Below are 21,249 nucleotides of genomic sequence, written 5' to 3' on the forward strand. Positions count from 1 at the left end.
GAAAATTGTCCATTCACACTGAAGGCATCAAAACTATGAATTAACACATGTGGAATTATATAATTATCAAAAAAGTGTGAAACAATTGAAATTATGTCTTATATTCTAGGTTATTCAAAGAAGCTACCTTTTGATTTGATGATTCTCTTGATGAGCTTCAAGAGGTAGTCACCGGGAATGGTCTTCTGACAATCTTGAAGGAGTTCCCAGAGATGCTTAGCACTTGTCCAGCTCACCCCAAACCATCTTGATTGGGTTCAGGTCTGGTGACTGTGGAGGCCAGGTCATCTGGCGTAGCACCCCATCACTCTCCTTCTTGGTCAAATAGCCCTTACACAGCCTGGAGGTGTGTTTGGGGTCATTGTCCTGTTGAAAAATAAATGATGGTCCAACTAAACGCAAACCGGACGCTGCAAGATGCTGTGGTAGCCATGCTGGTTCAGTATGCCTTCAATTTTGAATAAATCCCCAACAGTGTCACCAGTAAAGCACCCCACACCATCACACCTCCTCCTCCATGCTTCATGGTGGGAACCAGGCATGTAGAGTCCATCCGTTCACCTTTTGTGAATCGCACAAAGACATGGTGGACAAGATTGTTGGAAGACCATTCCCGGTGACTACCTCTTGAAGCTCATCTAGAGAATGCCAAAAGTGTGCAAAGCAGTCATCAAAGCAAAAGGTGGCTACTTTGAAGAACCTAGAATATAAGACATAATTTCAGTTGTTTCACACTTTTTTGTTAAGTATATAATTCCACATGTGTTAATTCATAGTTTTGATCCCTTCAGTGTGAATGCTGTTGTGAATTCTGTGGCAGAGCTCCCTCCTGTGGTCACAAGTGGTACTTCGGCTGATTCTCTCTGTGAGCTTCTGTTGGTGGAGGGAAGTGGTACTGCGGCTTCTGAGTTTCCTCCCTCAGGTGATCTGGTGAGGTCGTTAGGTGCTTCTCTACTTAACTCCACCTAATGCTTTGATCCTGGCTTCCTGTCAATGTTCCAGTGTTGGACTTGCTTTTCCCTGGATCATTCCTGTGGCCTGCTGCTCTGCATAGCTAAGTTCTTCTTTGCTATTTGTTTGCTATTTTTTCTGTCCAGCTTGTCTAATTTGTTGCTGGAAGCTCTGGGACGCAAAGGGTGTACCTCCGTGCCGTTAGTTCGGTACGGAGGGTCTTTTTGCCCTCTTTGCGTGGTGTTCTTTAGGGTTTTGTGTAGACCGCAAAGTTACCTTTTCTATCCTCGATCTGTTAAGAAAGTCGGGCCTCACTTTGCTGAATCTATTTCATCTCTACGTTTGTCTTTTCATCTTAACTCACAGTCATTATATGTGGGGGGCTGCCTTTTCCTTTGGGGTATTTCTCTGAGGCAAGGTAGGCTTATTTTCTATCTTCAGGCTAGTTAGTTTCTCAGGCTGTGCCGAGTTGCATAGGCAGAGTTAGGCGCAATCCACGGCTGCCTCTAGTGTTGTTTGGAGAGGATTAGGGATTGCGGTCTGCAGAGTTCCCACGTCTCAGAGCTCGTTCTATGATTTTGGGTTATTGTCAGATCACTGTATGTGCTCTGACCGCTATGTCCATTGTAGTACTGAATTGCCTTTCATAACAGTACAGGAAGCCAAAAGTACTAATGATTCTCAATAGAGGGAAAAAAGAAGTTCTGAGACCATTTTTTTTTCTTTGCACTGTGTTTTGCCTATTTTTTCCCCTAGACATTTGGGTGGTTCAGTACACAGGTGTAGCGATGGACATTAGAAGTCTGTCTTCATTTGTGGATCAGCTCTCGGCAAGAGTACAAAAGATTCAAGACACTATTGATCAGAAAGCTATGTTGGAACCAAGAATTCCTATTCCTGATTTGTTTTTTTGGAGATAGAACTAAGTTTCTGAGTTTCAAAAATAATTGTAAATTATTTCTGGCCTTGAAACCTCGCTCCTCTGGTGATCCAGTTCAACAGGTTTTGATTGTTATTTCTTTTTTGTGCGGCGACCCTCAGGACTGGGCATTTTCTCTTGCGCCAGGAGATCCTGCATTGAGTAATATCGATGCGTTTTTCCTGGCGCTCGGATTGCTGTACGATGAACCTAATTCAGTGGATCAGGCAGAGAAAAATTTGCTGGCTCTTTGTCAGGGTCAGGATGAGATAGAGGTATATTGTCAGAAATTTAGAAAGTGGTCCGTGCTCACTCAATGGAATTAATCTGCGCTGGCAGCTATGTTCAGAAAGGGTCTCTCTGAAGCCCTTAAGGATGTCATGGTGGGATTTCCTATGCCTGCTGGTTTGAATGAGTCTATGTCTTTGGCCATTCAGATCGGTCGACGCTTGCGTGAGCGTAAATCTGTGCACCATTTGGCGGTATTGCCTGAGCTTAAACCTGAGCCTATGCAGTGCGATAGGACTTTGACCAGAGTTAAACGGCAACAACACAGACGTCTGAATGGGCTGTGTTTCTACTGTGGTGATTCCACTCATGCTATCTCTGATTGTCCTAAGCGCACTAAGCCGTTCGCTAGGTCTGCCACCATTGGTACGGTACAGTCAAAATTTCTTCTGTCCGTTACCTTGATCTGCTCTTTGTCATCGTATTCTGTCATGGCATTTGTGGATTCAGGCGCTGCCCTGAATTTGATGGACTTGGAGTATGCTAAGCGTTGTGGGTTTCTCTTAGAGCCCTTGCAGTGTCCTATTCCATTGAGAGGAATTGATGCCACGCCATTGGCCAAGAATAAGCCTCAATACTGGACCCAGCTGACCATGTGCATGGCTCCTGCACATCAGGAGGTTATTCGCTTTCTGGTGTTGCATAATCTGCATGATGTGGTCGTGTTGGGGTTGCCATGGCTACAAGCCCATAATCCAGTATTAGATTGGAAATCCATGTTGGTGTCCAGCTGGGGTTGTCAGGGTGGTACATGGTGATGTTCCATTACTGTAAATTTCGTCATCCACCCCTTCTGAGGTTCCAGAGTTCTTGTCTGATTACTGGGATGTATTTGATGAGCCCAAGTCCGATGCCCTACCTCCGCATAGGGATTGTGATTGTGCTATCAATTTGATTCCTGGTAGTAAATTCCCAAAAGGTCGACTGTTTAATTTATCCGTGCCTGAGCACGCCGCTATGCGCAGTTATGTGAAGGAATCCCTGGAGAAGGGGCATATTCGCCCGTCATCGTCACCATTAGGAGCAGGGTTCTTTTTTGTAGCCAAGAAGGATGGTTCGCTGAGACCTTGTATAGATTACCGCCTTCTAAATAAGATCACGGTTAAATTTCAGTACCCCTTGCCATTGTTATCTGATTTGTTTGCTCGGATTAAGGGGGCTAGTTGGTTCACCAAGATAGATCTTCGTGGTGCGTATAATCTGGTGCGAATCAGGCGAGGAGATGAATGGAAAACTGCATTTAATACGCCCGAGGGTCATTTTGAGTATCTAGTGATGCCATTCGGACTTGCCAATGCTCCATCAGTGTTTCAGTCCTTTATGCATGACATCTTCAGAGAGTACCTGGATAAATTCCTGATTGTGTACTTGGATGACATTTTGATCTTCTCGGATGATTGGGAGTCTCATGTGAAGCAGGTCAGAACAGTTTTTCAGGTCCTGCGTGCTAATTCTTTGTTTGTGAAGGGATCAAAGTGTCTCTTTGGTGTGCAGAAGGTTTAATTTTTGGGGTTCATCTTTTCCCCTTCTACTATCGAGATGGACCCTGTTAAGGTCCAAGCCATCCATGATTGGACTCAGCCGACATCTCTGAAAAGTCTGCAAAAGTTCCTGGGCTTTGCTAATTTTTATCGTCGCTTCATCTGCAATTTTTCTAGTATTGCTAAACCATTGACCGATTTGACCAAGAAGGGTGCTGATTTGGTCAATTGGTCATCTGCTGCTGTGGAAGCTTTTCAAGAGTTGAAGCGTCATTTTTCTTCTGCCCCTGTGTTGTGTCAACCAGATGTTTCTCTTCCATTCCAGGTCGAGGTTGATGCTTCTGAGATTGGAGCAGGGGCTGTTTTGTCGCAGAGAGGTTCTGATTGCTCAGTGATGAAACCATGCGCTTTTTTTTTGCAGGAAGTTTTCGCCTGCTGAGCGAAATTATGATGTGAGCAACCGAGAGTTGCTGGCCATGAAGTGGGCATTCGAGGAGTGGCGTCATTGGCTTGAAGGAGCTAAGCATCGCGTGGTGGTATTGACTGATCATAAGAACTTGACTTATCTTGAGTCTGCTAAGCGGTTGAATCCTAGACAGGCTAGTTGGTCGCTGTTTTTTGCCCGTTTTGACTTTGTGATTTCGTACCTTCCGGGCTCTAAAAATGTGAAGGCGGATGCTCTGTCTAGGAGTTTTGTGCCCAACTCTCCGGGTTTGTCTGAGCCGGCGGGTATCCTCAAGGAAGGAGTAATTGTGTCTGCCATCTCCCCTGATTTGCGGCGGGTGCTGCAAAAATTTCAGGCTAATAAACCTGATCGTTGTCCAGCGGAGAGACTGTTTGTCCCTGATAGGTGGACCAATAAAGTTATCTCTGAGGTTCATTGTTCGGTGTTGTCTGGTCATCCTGGAATCTTTGGTACCAGAGAGTTGGTGGCTAGATCCTTTTGGTGGCCGTCTCTGTCGCGGGATGTGCGTGTTTTTGTGCAGTCCTGTGGGATTTGTGCTCGGGCTAAGCCCTGCTGTTCTCGTGCCAGTGGGTTGCTTTTGCCCTTGCCGGTCCCGAAGAGGCCTTGGACACATATCTCTATGGATTTTATTTCTGATCTTCCCGTTTCTCAAAAGATGTCAGTCATTTGGGTGGTCTGTGATCGCTTTTCTAAGATGGTCCATCTGGTACCCTTGTCTAAATTGCCTTCCTCCTCTGATTTGGTGCCATTGTTCTTCCAGCATGAGGTTCGTTTACATGGCATTCCAGAGAATATCGTTTCTGACAGAGGTTCCCAGTTTGTTTCAAGGTTTTGGCGAGCCTTTTGTGGTAGGATGGGCATTGACTTGTCTTTTTCCTCGGCTTTCCATCCTCAGACTAATGGCCAGACCGAACGAACCAATCAGACCTTGGAAACATATCTGAGATGCTTTGTTTCTGCCGATCAGGATGACTGGGTGTCCTTTTTGCCTTTGGCTGAGTTCGCCCTTAATAATCGGGCCAGCTCGGCTACCTTGGTTTCGCCATTTTTCTGCAATTCTGGGTTCCATCCTCGTTTCTCTTCAGGACAGGTTGAGTCTTCGGACTGTCCTGGTGTGGATACTGTGGTGGACAGGTTGCAGCAGATTTGGACTCATGTAGTGGACAATTTGACCTTGTCCCAGGAGAAGGCTCAACGTTTCGCTAATCGCAGACGCCGTGTGGGTCCCCGACTTCGTGTTGGGGATCTGGTTTGGTTATCTTCTCGTCATATTCCTATGAAGGTATCCTCTCCTAAGTTTAAACCTCGTTTCATTGGTCCGTATAGGATTTCTGAGGTTCTTAATCCTGTGTCTTTTCGTCTGACCCTTCCAGATTCTTTTTCCATACATAACGTATTCCATAGGTCATTGTTGCGGAGATACGTGGCACCTATGGTTCCATCTGTGGATCCTCCTGCCCCGGTTTTGGTGGAGGGGGAATTGGAGTATATTGTGGAGAAGATTTTGGATTCTCGTGTTTCTAGACGGAAACTCCAGTATCTGGTTAAATGGAAGAGTTATGCTCAGGAAGATAATTCCTAGGTTTTTGCCTCTGATGTCCATGCTCCCGATCTTGTTCGTGCCTTTCATGTGGCTCATCCTGGTCGGCCTGGGGGCTCTGGTGAGGGTTCGGTGACCCCTCCTCAAGGGGGGGGAGGGGGGGTACTATTGTGAATTCTGTGGCAGAGCTCCCTCCTGTGGTCACAAGTGGTACTTCGGCTGATTCTCTCTGTGAGCTTCTGTTGGTGGAGGGAAGTGGTACTGCGGCTTCTGAGTTTCCTCCCTCAGGTGATCTGGTGAGGTCGTTAGGTGCTTTGTTATGTTTGCTAATGACAGGTGCTATGAAGGCAATCCAGAAACACAATGTGCTTAGCGATCAGAGCGCACACAGTGATCTGACAAATACCCAAAAATACAAGAACGAGCTCTGAGACGTGGAAACTCTGTAGACTGCACACCTGATCCTATCCTAAACACAACTAAAAGCGGCTGTGGATTGCGCCTAACAACTACCTAGGCAACTCGGCACAGCCTAAGAAACTAGCTAGCCTGAAGATAGAAAAATAGGCCTGACTTGCCCCAGAGAAATTCCCCAAAGGAAAAGGCAGCCCCCCACATATAATGACTGTGAGTAAGATGAAAAGACAAAACGTAGGGATGAAATAGATTCAGCAAAGTGGGGCCCGATATTCTAGGACAGAGCGAGGATAGTAAAGCGAACTTTGCAGTCTACAAAAAACCCTAAAGCAAAACCACGCAAAGGGGGCAAAAAAAACCCACCGTGCCGAACTAACGGCACGGCGGTACACCCTTTGCGTCTCAGAGCTTCCAGCAAAACAAAAGACAAGCTGGACAGAAAACGAAAACAAAAAGCACTTAGCTATACAGAGCAGCAGGTCACAGGAACAATCAGGAGAAGCTCAGATCCAACACTGAAACATTGACAAGGAGCAAGGATAGCAGCATCAGGCGGAGTTAAGTAATGAAGCAGTCAACGAGCTCACCAGAACACCTGAGGGAGGAAGCTCAGAAGCTGCAGTACCACTTGTGACCACAGGAGTGAATTCAGCCACAGAATTCACAACAGTGCTTCTCTACTTAACTCCACCTAATGCTTTGATCCTGGCTTCCTGTCAATGTTCCAGTGTTGGACTTGCTTTTCCCTGGATCATTCCTGTGGCCTGCTGCTCTGCATAGCTAAGTTCTTCTTTGCTATTTGTTTGCTATTTTTTCTGTCCAGCTTGTCTAATTTGTTGCTGGAAGCTCTGGGACGCAAAGGGTGTACCTCCGTGCCGTTAGTTCGGTACGGAGGGTCTTTTTGCCCCCTTTGCGTGGTGTTCTTTAGGGTTTTGTGTAGACCGCAAAGTTACCTTTTCTATCCTCGATCTGTTAAGAAAGTCGGGCCTCACTTTGCTGAATCTATTTCATCTCTACGTTTGTCTTTTCATCTTAACTCACAGTCATTATATGTGGGGGGCTGCCTTTTCCTTTGGGGTATTTCTCTGAGGCAAGGTAGGCTTATTTTCTATCTTCAGGCTAGTTAGTTTCTCAGGCTGTGCCGAGTTGCATAGGCAGAGTTAGGCGCAATCCACGGCTGCCTCTAATGTTGTTTGGAGAGGATTAGGGATTGCGGTCTGCAGAGTTCCCACGTCTCAGAGCTCGTTCTATGATTTTGGGTTATTGTCAGATCACTGTATGTGCTCTGACCGCTATGTCCATTGTAGTACTGAATTGCCTTTCATAACAGAATGCACAATTTTCATAGTCATGAAAATACAGAAAAATCTTTAAATGAGGTGTGTCCAAACTTTTGGAGCAGTATTATAGTAGTTATATTCTTATACATGGGGGCAGTATTATAGTAGCTATATTCTTGTACATAGGGGCAGTAATATAGTAGCTATATTCTTATACATAGGGGCAGTAATATAGTAGCTATATTCTTATACATAGGGGCAGTATTATAGTAGTTATATTCTTGTACATTGGGAGCAGTATTATAGTAGTTATATTCTTGTACATAGGGGCAGTAATATAGTAGCTATATTCTTATACATAGGGGCAGTAATATAGTAGCTATATTCTTATACATAGGGGCAGTATTATAGTAGTTATATTCTGGTACATGGGGGACAGTAATATAGTAGTTATATTCTTGTACATAAGGGGCAGTATTATAGTAGTTATATTCTTGTACATAGGAGGCAGTATTATAGTAGTTATATTCTTGTACATAGGGGCAGTATTATAGTAGTTATATTCTTGTACTATAGCAGTTATATTCTTGTACATAGGAGGCAGTATTAGGCTATGTGCACACGTTGCAGATTTCCTGCAGAATTGCAGCTTTTTTTTCTGCGCAGAAACGCTGCAGATCTGCAAGTGATTTACAGTACAATGTAAATCAATGGCAAAAAAAAAATGCTGTGCTGATGGTGCAGAAAAATCTGCACTGACAACGCAGCAGATTAAAAAAATGAGCATGTCACTTCTTTTGTGCAGTTCTGCTGCATTTCTGCACCCATTCCATAATAGAAATCTGCAGGGGTAAAAAAAAGGAAGAAATCCGCACAAAAATCTGCAACGTGTGCACATACCAAAAAAGGAGCAGATTCTGACCTGCGTTTTCTGCCAAGAAATTCAGAATCTGCACAGGAAATTCCACAGGCAAATCTGCAACATGTGCGCATACACAGTAGTTATATTCTTGTACATAGGGGCAGTATTATAGTAGCTATATTCCTATACATAGGGGGCAGTATTATAGTAGTTATATTCTTGTACATAGGGACAGTATTATAGTAGTTATATTCTTGTACACAGGAGGCAGTATTATAGTAGTTATATTCTTGTACATGGGTGGCAGTATTATAGTAGTTATATTCTTGTACACAGGAGGCAGTATTATAGTAGTTATATTCTTGTACATAGGGGGCAGTATTATAGTAGTTATATTCTTGTATGTAGGGGCAGTATTATAGTAGTTATATTCTTGTACATAGGAGGCAGTATTATAGTAGTTATATTCTTGTACATAGGAGCAGTATTATAGTAGTTATATTCTTGTACACAGGAGGCAGTATTATAGTAGTTATATTCTTGTACACAGGAGGCAGTATTATAGTAGTTATATTCTTGTACACAGGAGGCAGTATTATAGTAGTTATATTATTGTACATAGGGGGCAGTATTATAGTAGTTATATTCTTGTATGTAGGGGCAGTATTATAGTAGTTATATTCTTGTACACAGGAGGCAGTATTATAGTAGTTATATTCTTGTACATAGGGGGCAGTATTATAGTAGTTATATTCTTGTATGTAGGGGCAGTATTATAGTAGTTATATTCTTGTACATAGGAGGCAGTATTATAGTAGTTATATTCTTGTACATAGGAGGCAGTATTATAGTAGTTATATTCTTGTACATAGGGAGCAGTATTATAGTCTTTATATTCTTGTACACAGGAGGCAGTATTATAGTAGTTATATTCTTGTACACAGGAGGCAGTATTATAGTAGTTATATTCTTGTACACAGGAGGCAGTATTATAGTAGTTATATTCTTGTACATAGGGGGCAGTATTATAGTAGTTATATTCTTGTATGTAGGGGCAGTATTATAGTAGTTATATTCTTGTACATAGGAGGCAGTATTATAGTAGTTATATTCTTGTGCATAGGGGGCTGTATTAAAGTACTCCTATTCTTGTACATAGGGGCATCATACACAGAAGGTCTAGGGTCATGTCTCCAAAATATTTGGAACAACCAACTTCTCCGTACCTTCACATCCTGTGTGCAAGTGAGAAAAAACAGATGGGGGCGATGGGCAGTCACCAGATACTGATTATGAACAGGACGGGAGGTAACGAGATACTGATTATAGAGGGGATAGGCTGTGACCAGACACCGATGATGGAGGTGCTAGGCGGTCACCAGATGCTTATGATGGAGAGGCCGGGAGGTCACCAGATACTGATGATGGAGGTGCCGGGCGGTCACCAGATGCCGGTAATGGAGATGCCGGGAGGTCACCAAATACTGATGATGGAGGTACTGGGCGGTCACCAGATGCTGATGATGGACATGCAGGGAGGTCAACAAATACTGATGATGGAGGTACCAGGCGGTCACCACATGCCTATGATGGAGATGCTGGGCGGTCACCAGATACTGATGATGGAGATGCCGGGAGGTCACCAGATACTGAAGATGAAGGTGTCCGCGGTCACCAGATACTGATGATGGAGGTGCCGGGCGGTCACCGGATACTGATGATGGAGGTACCGGGCGGTCACCAGATACTGATGATGGAGGTACCGGGCGGTCACCAGATACTGATGATGGAGGTGCTGGGCAGTCACCAGATACTGATGATGGAGATGCCGGGCGGTCACCAGATACTGATGATGGAGATGCCGGGCGGTCACCAGATACTGATGATGGAGGTGTCCGCGGTCACCAGATACTGATGATGGAGGTGCCGGGCGGTCACCGGATACTGATGATGGAGGTACCAGGCGGTTACCACATGCCTATGATGGAGATGCCGGGCGGTCACCAGATACTGATGATGGAGATGCCGGGAGGTCACCAGATAGTGATGATGGAGGTGCCGGGCGGTCACCAGAAACTGAGGATGGAGATGTCTGGCAGTCATCAGATACTGATGATGGAGGTACCGGGCGGTCACCAGATACTGATGATGGAGGTGCCGGGCGGTCACCAGATACTGATGGAGGTGCAGGGCAGTCACCAGATTTTGATGATGGAGGTGCCGGGCGGTCACCAGATACTGATGGAGGTGCAGGGCAGTCACCAGATTTTGATGATGGAGGTGACGGGCGGTCACCAGATACTGATGGGATTTACATTTCTCTTTTATTCATTCACTTTTCATTTTGTCAGTAGATACCTATCAGCTCTGCTATGTCTGAACTTGTGACTTTATTGCATCATTTACCGTCGTTCGCTCAGGGTCCTGGGGTTGAGCTTCTTGCAGCATCTGACTTTTAATTTCGATCCTGTGGAACTATCGCTCCAATCGTGCTGTTTCAGCTCCATTATTTTAGTTCTCTTTACACTTCTGTCAATATTTCTCCGCGTTTGTTCTTGTCGTGGAGTCAGTGGACTTGTATAAGTGGCTTCTTGAACATTTCTCTTCTGCATTAAGACTCTCACAGCTCATTCTTTGCCTCACAAGTTTTCTGAAGTGGAATCTTCGCGTTGGCAGCTTAATCCACTCCAGATGGGAGCTGGGTGATGTCCCACGGCTTTTACTTGGTGCTTCACCCACGCCGGCAGAAGCCCTTATTAGCTGGTGGGAGAGATTGTGTTACTGTAAATTGTGAGTCTCGGCTCTGCTCATTCACCTGCCTCCCCGGCCCACGGTGACTTCAGGACATACACTGCCATTATGTTCTATACTCCAGAGATGCATTCATTATTCTGCTGGCTGCTGTGAATACAGATGGGTTGCAGTGCAGTCTGTTCAATGCATTGTGATGTGTAGTGTTTCTTGCACCAGAAGTGTACAGACCCCTGTAAGAACACTACAAGTCCCACAATGCACTGCAGCCGGCATGCTCTGCTCTTTCTATCCTCTGTCAAAGGCTGCAATCTGTCAGTGAATATCGTGTCATGCATGCGCAGAGATCTCCAGCAGGACTGTGGCACCGCAGCTGTCAATCACTGTAGTCCCGCCCACACGGAGCTGCAGCACCGTACACACTGGGGATGATCGGATCTTCATCTCATGGAACAAAAGATCCCAAATCCACAGTTTTCTGTCACCAAACCTTTAATTTACACAAAATCATTTATTTTTTTTCATCTCATTTTGTAAATTCTCAAACATTAAAACTTTCGATAAAAAAAATAGGAAACGGAAACATCTCAGCACGTCTCATTTCCCACAAATCATTGCACCTGCCCAGACCGCAACGGATATGTAAACAGGAAATGGTCAGGGGGACACAAAATTCTACTCCAACTGCACGCTAGCCCTAGGCCTACCTCTGTGCCTCCTGGAGCCCCGTAGTCAGACCTATACCTCTAGAGTGCTGCATTGAGTCCTGCTCCATCTGATCACGTGTTTTTGAGGAGCCACTGCGCCTCCCTGTAATTTCTAGCGTTCCATTATAAACACAGAAAGTTCTGCTCCACCTGCACTTCCATCCCGGGACCTTGCCTCCTTCTCTCCTACGTATAGTTGCAGCTTTGTAGACCCCTACAGAATCTCTGTTTGCAAAACCTCCTACTCCAGCGTCGGCTCGGACCCCGGGACCTCCAGTATAGTGAAGACGGTGGTGGTGATTGCTCCTCCATCTCTTCTTCATTCATTACTCTCATCCTCCTCCTCCCATGTCTTCCGCGGTATGTCTCGCTCAGCGCAGATCTCTGCTCCATCTGTCTACTTCCATCTGTGTCTTGATTCTTCCTCAACCCCCCTGTACTGTAAAGATCCCCTCCCACTCCCATATTTATATATGTACACCCCCCCACTTTGACCTCTTTATATGAAGCCCACCCAGTCCCTCATTGCTGGGGACAGCAGATACCGCCATCTCGGGTGCTCATGCTGCGTTATGGCTCCTCGCACATCTTCATGCTCGTTTAACCAAGACATTAAAAGCAAATTATTTTACTTGTCAAGATGGAGGGAGGGGGGACGTTCGTCAATGCCAGGATGGGGTCTTAATGAGATGCCTGTTAATGCAGCTTCTTGGATGTAACCAACCAAACGAGGCTATGCTCCATTAAGTCCCAGGTTATATCTGCCTCGGTTCCTCTAATTTACTAAACACTTGTTTACAATATCGGCCGCCACGCAGCAGAGAAACTGAAAACTGACGGCCGGAAGACGCTAATGACATCCGCAAGAATGCGATTCATTACCAAGATTCTGGCAGCACGGTCATGAGGTGGATTTGTTGATATCCCAAAAAATATGATGTCTTTCTCCCAAAGGAGCAGCTACCTGACGCTGAGAAGCTTTTTTTTAGTATTTTGTCTCTATCCAGCGAGCAATACATCAGCAAGGAGTGTGGAGAAGGTTTAGCAAGCTGCAAGGTAAATTCTCACTCGTCATTGGTAATGGAGCCTGCGCCGATGGTAAATGCCGCATAAGGCAGCTGTCCACCATGACTTCACAATGTCATCCGCCGAGACAAGAAAAATATCTAGAAACTTTATGGTGATGATCTGGGAGATTACTGGGATCTGTCAGAGCGAATGATAAGCTGTAGCCAGAGGGATGGGGATTAGCGCTGCTCTTCCGGGCCACAGTGTCTTCCTTGTCTCTACTCCTCGGAGTCCTTGTTGGACTTGGGTATGATATCTCGATCTAGAAAAATGTATCTTGTGCAACTGTCTGAGGCGAAGACGACAATGTAAAGGAATATTCATAGTGTGACATTTCAGGAGCAATCACCAGGGTCAGGAGACGTCCACTGGATGATCCAAAAGGTGGACGACTCGTCTATGGAAGGAACTGCCAACCACACACAAGGAGTCATCCGCACCACTAACAATATTAAAAAACATTGCACCTAGGTCATTGAGGGGAGAAGTGTGCACGGAGAAGTCAGCAATCATAGTCAATCACTGGATGGTTGGATAGACAGTTGGTCATGGGGCAACATGGAGAAAGGTCCATCTTGGAACACTTGGCTCATCCGGATGTTGTTGGCCAAGTGAATACTCTCTGGATATCATGTGCATTGGCACCAACAAGTGTTGGAAAGTTAAGGAAATCCCACCCCAAAAAAAGTCCTTAATACCCCTCCTCCCCACCTGTAAAAAATGGAACAAAAAGTTCAAGTAAGGAGAGACGATCACTTGTCCTCCCGGTGAGGACGTATCTTCATCTCTGTAAACTTGAGGGAATACTGCCAGCCAGTCCATGAAGACCACTCGATGCCATCTGCATAGGAGGCGTGATGCCCGTGGAGGTACTGCCCGTTCAGGTTGGAGGTATGACAGTTGCGGTACCACCAGGCCCCGTGGTAGAAGCTGGCACAGTTGTTCTCTGAGTGGTCGTTGTCTAGGTCTTTGGTGGTGAACTTCATTCCCGTGTGCTTACCCAAGGAATCGCCTGAGGAGACCAGGTGCAGGGAGTTAACGAAGGAGCGAGAATGTCCCACAGTCTCAGACTATTGATTAGGGGCTTACCTGCCGTTCCAGAGTAGTCGGACACAGTGAGCGGGTAGCCATCATCCTCTGGGTTCACGGAGTACAGGCCCACACCAAACGTGTTGTACTGGGCGTAAGCCGTGGAGTTCTCGAAGTCGGCGAGGTCGATGCGGAGCTGGTAATGTGTCTGCATGGTCAGCAGGTGGAGCCGCTGGAGGCCTAAAATGGAAAGGCAAAAATCAGACACCCATCGCCCTGTACCACCCCTGGATGTGGTGCACCACCTTCCACTCCCAGCCATGCACTGCAAGCTACACCCAGCTATCTGGCGTTGTCTGGAACTGTCCGCTCTACTCCTATGAGACGCTCTGCAGAGTCCTGGAAACTTTCTCATTCTACAGCCGTCGCTGTCTGCATGGAGGTGCCCAAGCGGGGATCCGGCTCCATAGTCACCATCTTAATGAGGACATCAGGTAAGGGCTGAATGCAAATCTCTGCATCTCTCGGCTGCGGCTCCATGTCACCCCACCACCACCACTGACTATCATTAAGATTCCTGTGCAGCGTCCGGCAAGGAGGCGTACAAATCCCTACGTGGCCAACGAGCCCGGACTGCAGCACAAAGTCTCCTGTCACTATGGATAGAGGAGGCAATGAGCAAGGAACAGATATTACTCCCTGTTATCAGCCATTACTGGGGAGAGGAGACTGTAGAACAGGCGAGTACAATCTATTACTCCCTGTTATCAGCCACTCCTCTTATAGCACTCTTGCACTGTAATAATCTCTGTACTGGCCCTTTAAGTACTGATGATGATGTGGTGCGCTAAATGTGACGCGTCGTCATTGCGATGAATTTGTGGTTTCTTACCCAGCCAATGTTCTCCTGTCAGTTTGCCAAATCCATCCCTGTACTGCTCCCACCCACGGAAGAAGTTCACAGATCCGTCCTCTCTTCTCTGGAACACCTGGAATGGGAGCGACAGTCACTGATCATGATAATGAGGCGCTAATGAGGCTGCGGCACGTGCTGCCTCGCACTGCCCTGAAATCATTAACCCTTCTGGACCGATTAGCCATTAGTTTATTACAAATTTCCAGATGAAAGCATCACGTGGAGGTTGGGTGCAGTTTTCCTTACCGGTGTGCTGGAAAATGGCTGATAACTCAGAAAATAGCTGCCCCGTCGGTAACTTTGTGCGATACATGTGGATCATCTAATATGACGGATCGCCGGTGAAGTGAATGATAGATCACATGACAGGATAAGCGTTGCGCGGCTCCTCGTGGCGGCCCATTACCAGCGGTCGGTATTTGTCATGCACTGTCTCCGCGCTCTGCCTGATCCATCTCCGCATGGCCGTGCGAGGAATTACAGATCAGAGATTTCCCAAAGCGAAGAGATGCTTCATCTATCAGAAAAAGTAATCTGGCGATGGCGGCTGCGAACATGGTCGTTCTTGTGATTTATCGAAAGTTGCTTCTCATGCTCGGGGACAGTGGAGATTACATCTCGGGGGTGGGGGAGAAAGGGTTAACGGTTTATGGAGCGTTAATGAGTCTGACATCGGCGCTCGCTTCCCAGACGATTGTCGCAGCCGGGGATTGGGGGGCAGACTCCATCGCACAGGTCTTAGTGGCGCGAGTAAAGCCCGGCTTAATCTGCTTCGACCTTGTGCGGCTGAAGTAGGATGCGCTAAGACAAAGGTGGCGCCGAAGAAGATGGGCGGGGGAGGGGCGAGAGTGACATTTAAAGGGCAACTCCATCCTGTCATCCTACTCACACCGCCGCACACATCTGCTCCGGATCGTCCACTAATGTTCTGTCTGAATAATTTGTGCCGCATTAAATAGATTTTAGAGTCACAAAGTGTCATACCCCCTCACTCTTGATGTACCCCCCACCCCATTATAGTAGCCCCAGCAGGAATGACGCCAACCTCTGCTGCAGAGTGGAGATGAGGAGGGTGAGATGAGAGACCACCAAGCGCTCTGATACATCCCCTTCTTCCTGATATTCCATCGTACATACGCGATACTAAGCATTTTTTGGAAACGTTGAGAGGTTTTACCTGGCAGGATAGTTTTCGTCTCGCATCAATTGACGTGGAGAGTCTTTACACTCGTATTCCCCAATGTCAGGGAGAGGAGGCAGTAAGAGAGGTTCTCTCTTATACCCCGACGGACAACAAAACGCAATACATTTGCGATGGATTACATTTTGTTCTGACGCACAATGCCTTTAAATTTGATTCCTCTTGGTTTCTTCAAACAGAAGGGACAGCAATGGGTACGCGCCAGTTGCATGTACTTTAGCTAATTTGTATCTAGCGGTGTTTGAGAAACGTTTCGTTTATGTCGATGATAATCCCTTCTTAAAATACAAAAAGCTTTATATAAGATTTGTGGACGATATTTTTATAGTCTGGGATGGAGATCAACCGGCTTTTCAGTCCTTTGTTGAACACCTGGAGTAAGTGAATGACATGAACATGAAATTCACGTCAGTTTTTGGAGGGTTAAATTTAGAATTTTTAGATGTTAGAATTTGGATTGGCGAAGGATCAATACAAACGGAGGTGTTCCGTAAGCCCTCAGCAACAAATTCACTTCTACAAAAAAATCCCTCCCCTATAGCCAATTTTTAAGGGTTAAGAGAGTGAATAGCAGCCAGGTTGGGTTCTGGCGACAATCACAGGAGCCATATAAAAGGTTTAGGGAAAGGGGTTACCCTCCTTCAGTTTTAGATCAAGCCCTGGCAAAGGCAGAAGGTATAGGTGCTGTAGGGCAAGGCAAAAAAGCGGGCAAAAGCGGAACTAAACAACAAAAAAAGTTTGTCTTTAGCTTCAAATTTGGTCCCATGGATAATTGTATAAGAACGGCCATAAGAAACAGTTGGCACATTTTAGAGAGAGACCCTATTTTATCGGGTCCAGTGAGTAAGGGCCCTTTGTTCGCCTGCCGCTGGGGAAAAAATGTAAAGGATGTATTGGTGCGCAATAGAGTGGAGCCCAATCATGACAACTGGTTAACAACAGGAATTCCACAAGGCAATGTTAAATGTGGACATTGATTGCAATTTTTGTGTATATCATTTAATAGGGAAAGTAATTCAAATTGGCTCGGTCCGACATATAGTTCAGGACTTTATATCCTGTAGAACCACATATGTGGTATACGTCTTGTTCTGTCCATGCGGCTTTTATTATGTGGGGAAAACCATCCGCCCCCTCTTCATTAGATTTAGGGAACATTTTAAATCAGTTAGTACTGGTAAAGAGTCCCTAGACTCATTAGTCACATGCACACTCATCACGGAGGAGATGCGACATGCCTGCGGTTTGCGGGAATTGAAAAGGTAATCCTGCCAGAGCAGGGAGGTGACCACAACAGGTTGTTGTTGAGAAGAGAGGGGAGGTGGATTTTGAGAGTTAATGCCACGGGCCCCTTGGGGTTAAATGAGAGAGCCGATATGTTAGTCTTCTTGTAAAGTAATTCATGTATTCTTTTGTAGTACTCATTGATTTAGTTTTTGTCTTAAGGTTATGTTTGGTTATTCGTTCTACTCTGTATTGATTTTAATGTTTCTTACCGATTAGTAGGAGTGTCATAGTGCGGTGTCGTAGACAGGTGGGTTAGCACTCCTCGGGCGGATGTGCTTAAGAAGTCTTCCCACCTGGTGTTACCATCAGACCCGTAGAAGCGCAGGTGCGCGAAACGGTCGTCGTCTCTTGGAACCACAGGTTCTCCCTGTCATGTCCTGCTATTTTTATGTGAAACCACAATAAAGAATGGACATTTTGCACGGATGGTGAGTGCTCTTCTTTCTTATAGATTTCACCCCCTCACTCTTGATGTACCTCCCACCCCATTATAGTAGCCCCAGCAGGAATGACGCCAACCTCTGCTGCAGAGTGGAGATGAGGAGGGTGAGATGAGAGACCACCAAGCGCTCTGATACCAGAAGTGACCGCCAATGGAGACTTGGCGCTTTGATGTGATCAGTCGCGGCGGGCGTAGGGGTGCGGAGCGGGGTCATTCTTGTTTGTTTGCTCATCATTAAATATGAATCCTCCCCTAAAGCAAAATAAGCTGGTCCGTGGGCCAAGGCGCTGAAATATTAATACGCTCCTGAGCAGACAGCGGCCACGGACCCGGCTCTGATATTACAGGGATATTAACCCCTTGTGTGCAAGACTCCCCTAACCTTGGCCTGTCACACCTGATTGGTATGTGGTCCGGCCTCCCAATACTTGACATAGGAGACAGGAGGGGGTCATCAACCCAAATATCACCACAGTCTGTGTATTCAGTAACACCCATTACACTATACGTCTGTGTGACACGCCGCACCGCTCTCAGGGCCCCGCCGTTCTCAGGGCCCTGTCGATCTCATGGCCACACTGCTCTCTTGACCGCACTGCTCTCAGAGCCGCACCGCTCTCAGGGCCCCGCCGCTCTCAGGGCCTCACCGCTCTCAGGGCCACACTGCTCTCAGGGCTCCGCCGCTCTCAGGGCCGTTCCGCTCTCAGGGCCACGCTGCTCTCAGGGCCATGCTGCTCTCAGGGCCGTGCCGCTCTCAGGGCCGCACTGCTCTCTCAGGGCCCCGCGGCTCTCAAGGCCACACTGCTCTCAGGGTCCCGCCGTTCTCAGGGCTCCGTCGCCCTCAGGGCCACACTGCTCTCAGGGCTCCACCGCTCTCAGGGCCACACTGCTCTCAGGGTCATGCCGCTCTCAGGGCCGTGCCGCTCTCAGGGCCCCGCCGTTCTCAGGGCCGTGCCGATCTCATGGCCCTGCCGCTCTCATGGCCACATTGCTCTCAGGGGCCCTCTGCTCTCATGACCGCACTGTTCTCAGGGCCGCGCCGCTCTCAGGGCCGCACTGCTCTCAGGGCCCCGCCGCTCTCAGGGCCGTGCCGCTCTCAGGTCCCCTCCGATCTCAGGGGCCTGCTGCTCTCAGGGCCACGCTGCTCTCAGGGCCGCGCTGCTCTCAGGGCCCCGCGGCTCTGTGGGCCACACTGCTCTCAGGGCTCCGTCGCTCTCAGGGCCACACTGCTCTCAGGGCTCTGCCGCTCTCAGGGCCACACTGCTCTCAGGGTCATGCCGCTCTCAGGGTCATGCCGCTCTCAGGGCCGTGCCGCTCTCAGGGCCATGCCGCTCTCAGGGCCGCACTGCTCTCAGGGCCACACTGCTCTCAGGACTGTGCCGCTCTCAGGGCCGCACTGCTCTCAGGGCCACACTGCTCTCAGGGCCGTGCCGCTCTCGGGCCGCACTGCTCTCAGGGCCGTGCCGCTCTCAGGGCCGTGCCGCTCTCAGGGTCCCGCCGCTCTCAGGGTCCCGCCGCTCTCAGGGCCACACTGCTCTCAGGGCTCCGCCGCTCTCAGGGCCACACTGCTCTCAGGGGCCTGCTGCTCTCAGGGGTCTGCTGCTCTCAGGGCCACACTGCTCTCAGGGCCACACTGCTCTCAGGGCCATACTGCTCTCAGGGCCACACTGCTCTCAGGGCTCCGCCGCTCTCAGGGCCGCTCCGCTCTCAGGGCCACACCACTCTCAGGGGTCTGCTGCTCTCAGGGCCACACTGCTCTCAAGGCCTTGCCACTCCACGCGTTTCATTGCTATTTATTTAGCACAGCTGCTGTGTACATTCTGCTGATGAAATCACTGACATCGCACGAGGTGACATTTTACTACCTAATATTTAATCTTTGTCGCCAGAACAATAAATGTCAATCATATGGTGGGATACAGAGTGTTTGGGACTGGTGACGCGTTCAGCGGGGGTGGTGACGATACAGGAAGTGGTGAGAACTGTAATCTTCTAAATTATATCACTGTGAAAGATCAGGCTCTGTCTCTCATGAATCACAGGGAATCGGCTCTAGGGAGAGTAACGGGAGACTTGTCTGGTATTAACCTTATTATTGCCAGCAGTAAAGGCAGCGGTGGGGCAGATCTACTCAGGGGTGGGGCCACCATAGTCCTTCTAATCACTGACTGCTCGTTATAATCAATCATTATCATAGTATTACATGATACAAGAACATGGCAGCAATGCTGGGCACTGTACATTCGGGTGTCTATAGTAAACATTTCATTCAATTAAGAGGCTGGGAAATAGCCTCAACATTTGCTCATCCCATGAGGATCCATTTAACCAATTAATGGAGCTGAAAGAGATTAGGTGATGCTTATGGCAGCTATTGTGGGTTAGAAACAGGAAGAATGAGTCTTAGGATTTTAAGAGGAGCCAGGCCTCATCTCATCTCCCAATTGGTCATTTATCAGTATCAGTGCGCCCCCTAGTTCTAGTTTTAGGAAGTGACCCAGATCATGGTGGCTACAAGAATATCATAATCTGGGTAAATATATAGCATTGAGTTATTTTTGTGGATTGTTTACGTTTGTACTGATCTCAAGCGACATCCCATATTACATCTTCTACTCCAGTCACATCCAGAGCCGTCTATAAAGTTCTGCAGTTCACCATTATCAATCTCTGCAGGCTGCCATTTATTGTATCAGTTTAGATGTGACTGCAGAAATTCTGAAGCCGAGTGGCATAAAAGGCGCGATCATACAGAACAATTGTGAGTGCAGCTTTGGATGGGACAGAAGCATAAGGGATGACCATGATGAAGAAGTGAAACTACAGCTTTGGATGTGACCAGAGTATAACATGTGATCATGCAACAGAATTCTGACAGCAGATTTGGATGTGACCAGAGTAAAAGGTGTGATCATGCAGCAGAATTGTAACTGCAGCTTTGGATGTGACTGGAGTAGAAGTCATGTAGCTCCCGTCTTCAGTAATGTAACTGCTGGCCACTCACCGTCCATCCGCCTCCATCCGTGGTCATGTCACAGTAGACCTGGAATCCATTTGGATAGTGAATGGGGAACACGGAGTAGACGCCATCTTCCTGCTGCCCGCTGATGAAGATGTCATAGCAGTCGCGCGGCTTGGAACCTGTGGATAAGTGGCGGCGTTATACAGTGCCAGGCAGAAAGTGTTTTCATCATCTCGGAGCCAGGGTGCCGGATAATTCCATTCCTGGTCAAATGCGTAGATTAGCTCATAAAAAAATTCCCTTGAAATTGTTACAGCGCTGCGGAAGACTCCGCCGCCAAGATTTATGATGCTGTCAAGATGGCAGAACTACCAGGAGCCGCAGTTTTCTGGCTTTACAATACAAGAATCAAGATTGGGGGAAGGGGAGCTGCGCTCTCATCCAAAGCCCCGGCCTGGGAAGTCCCGTCCATATCTACAGGTGGAGTACTGGCACCGGACGATACACCACTGATGTGACATCCCAAAAGACCCCATACAAGCCGTGAAAAGACACACGCTACATGTAGCTGTGTGTCCCCCACCCCGCTACCTATTACTGCGCTGTGTCACTGCACCAGGGGGCTCAGGAAGAACACTGCACAAATACCGTGCCGGAGCGATGGAGTCTGTCACCACACCTG

The 21,249-nt window shown here is 47.5% G+C and overlaps 1 protein-coding gene across 2 annotated transcripts in view; it reads right to left on the bottom strand.

Annotated features, from left to right (window-relative positions):
- Positions 1-11,429: 11,429 nt before the first annotated feature.
- Positions 11,430-21,249, bottom strand: part of FIBCD1 (fibrinogen C domain containing 1) — a 109,919-nt gene continuing 100,099 nt past the window's right edge. For both annotated transcript variants that reach the window (XM_069747532.1, XM_069747533.1), the window contains exons 5-8: positions 20,610-20,746; positions 14,652-14,748; positions 13,820-13,999; positions 11,430-13,742 (exon numbers count right to left, since the gene is read on the bottom strand). In XM_069747532.1, the coding sequence (XP_069603633.1) occupies positions 13,483-13,742; positions 13,820-13,999; positions 14,652-14,748; positions 20,610-20,746 (674 nt within the window). In that variant the 3' untranslated portion in view covers positions 11,430-13,482. The remainder of the gene's footprint in view (positions 13,743-13,819; positions 14,000-14,651; positions 14,749-20,609; positions 20,747-21,249) is intronic.

Source organism: Ranitomeya imitator, chromosome 2 (genome assembly GCF_032444005.1).
Source record: "Ranitomeya imitator isolate aRanImi1 chromosome 2, aRanImi1.pri, whole genome shotgun sequence".
Lineage (NCBI taxonomy): Eukaryota > Metazoa > Chordata > Amphibia > Anura > Dendrobatidae > Ranitomeya > Ranitomeya imitator.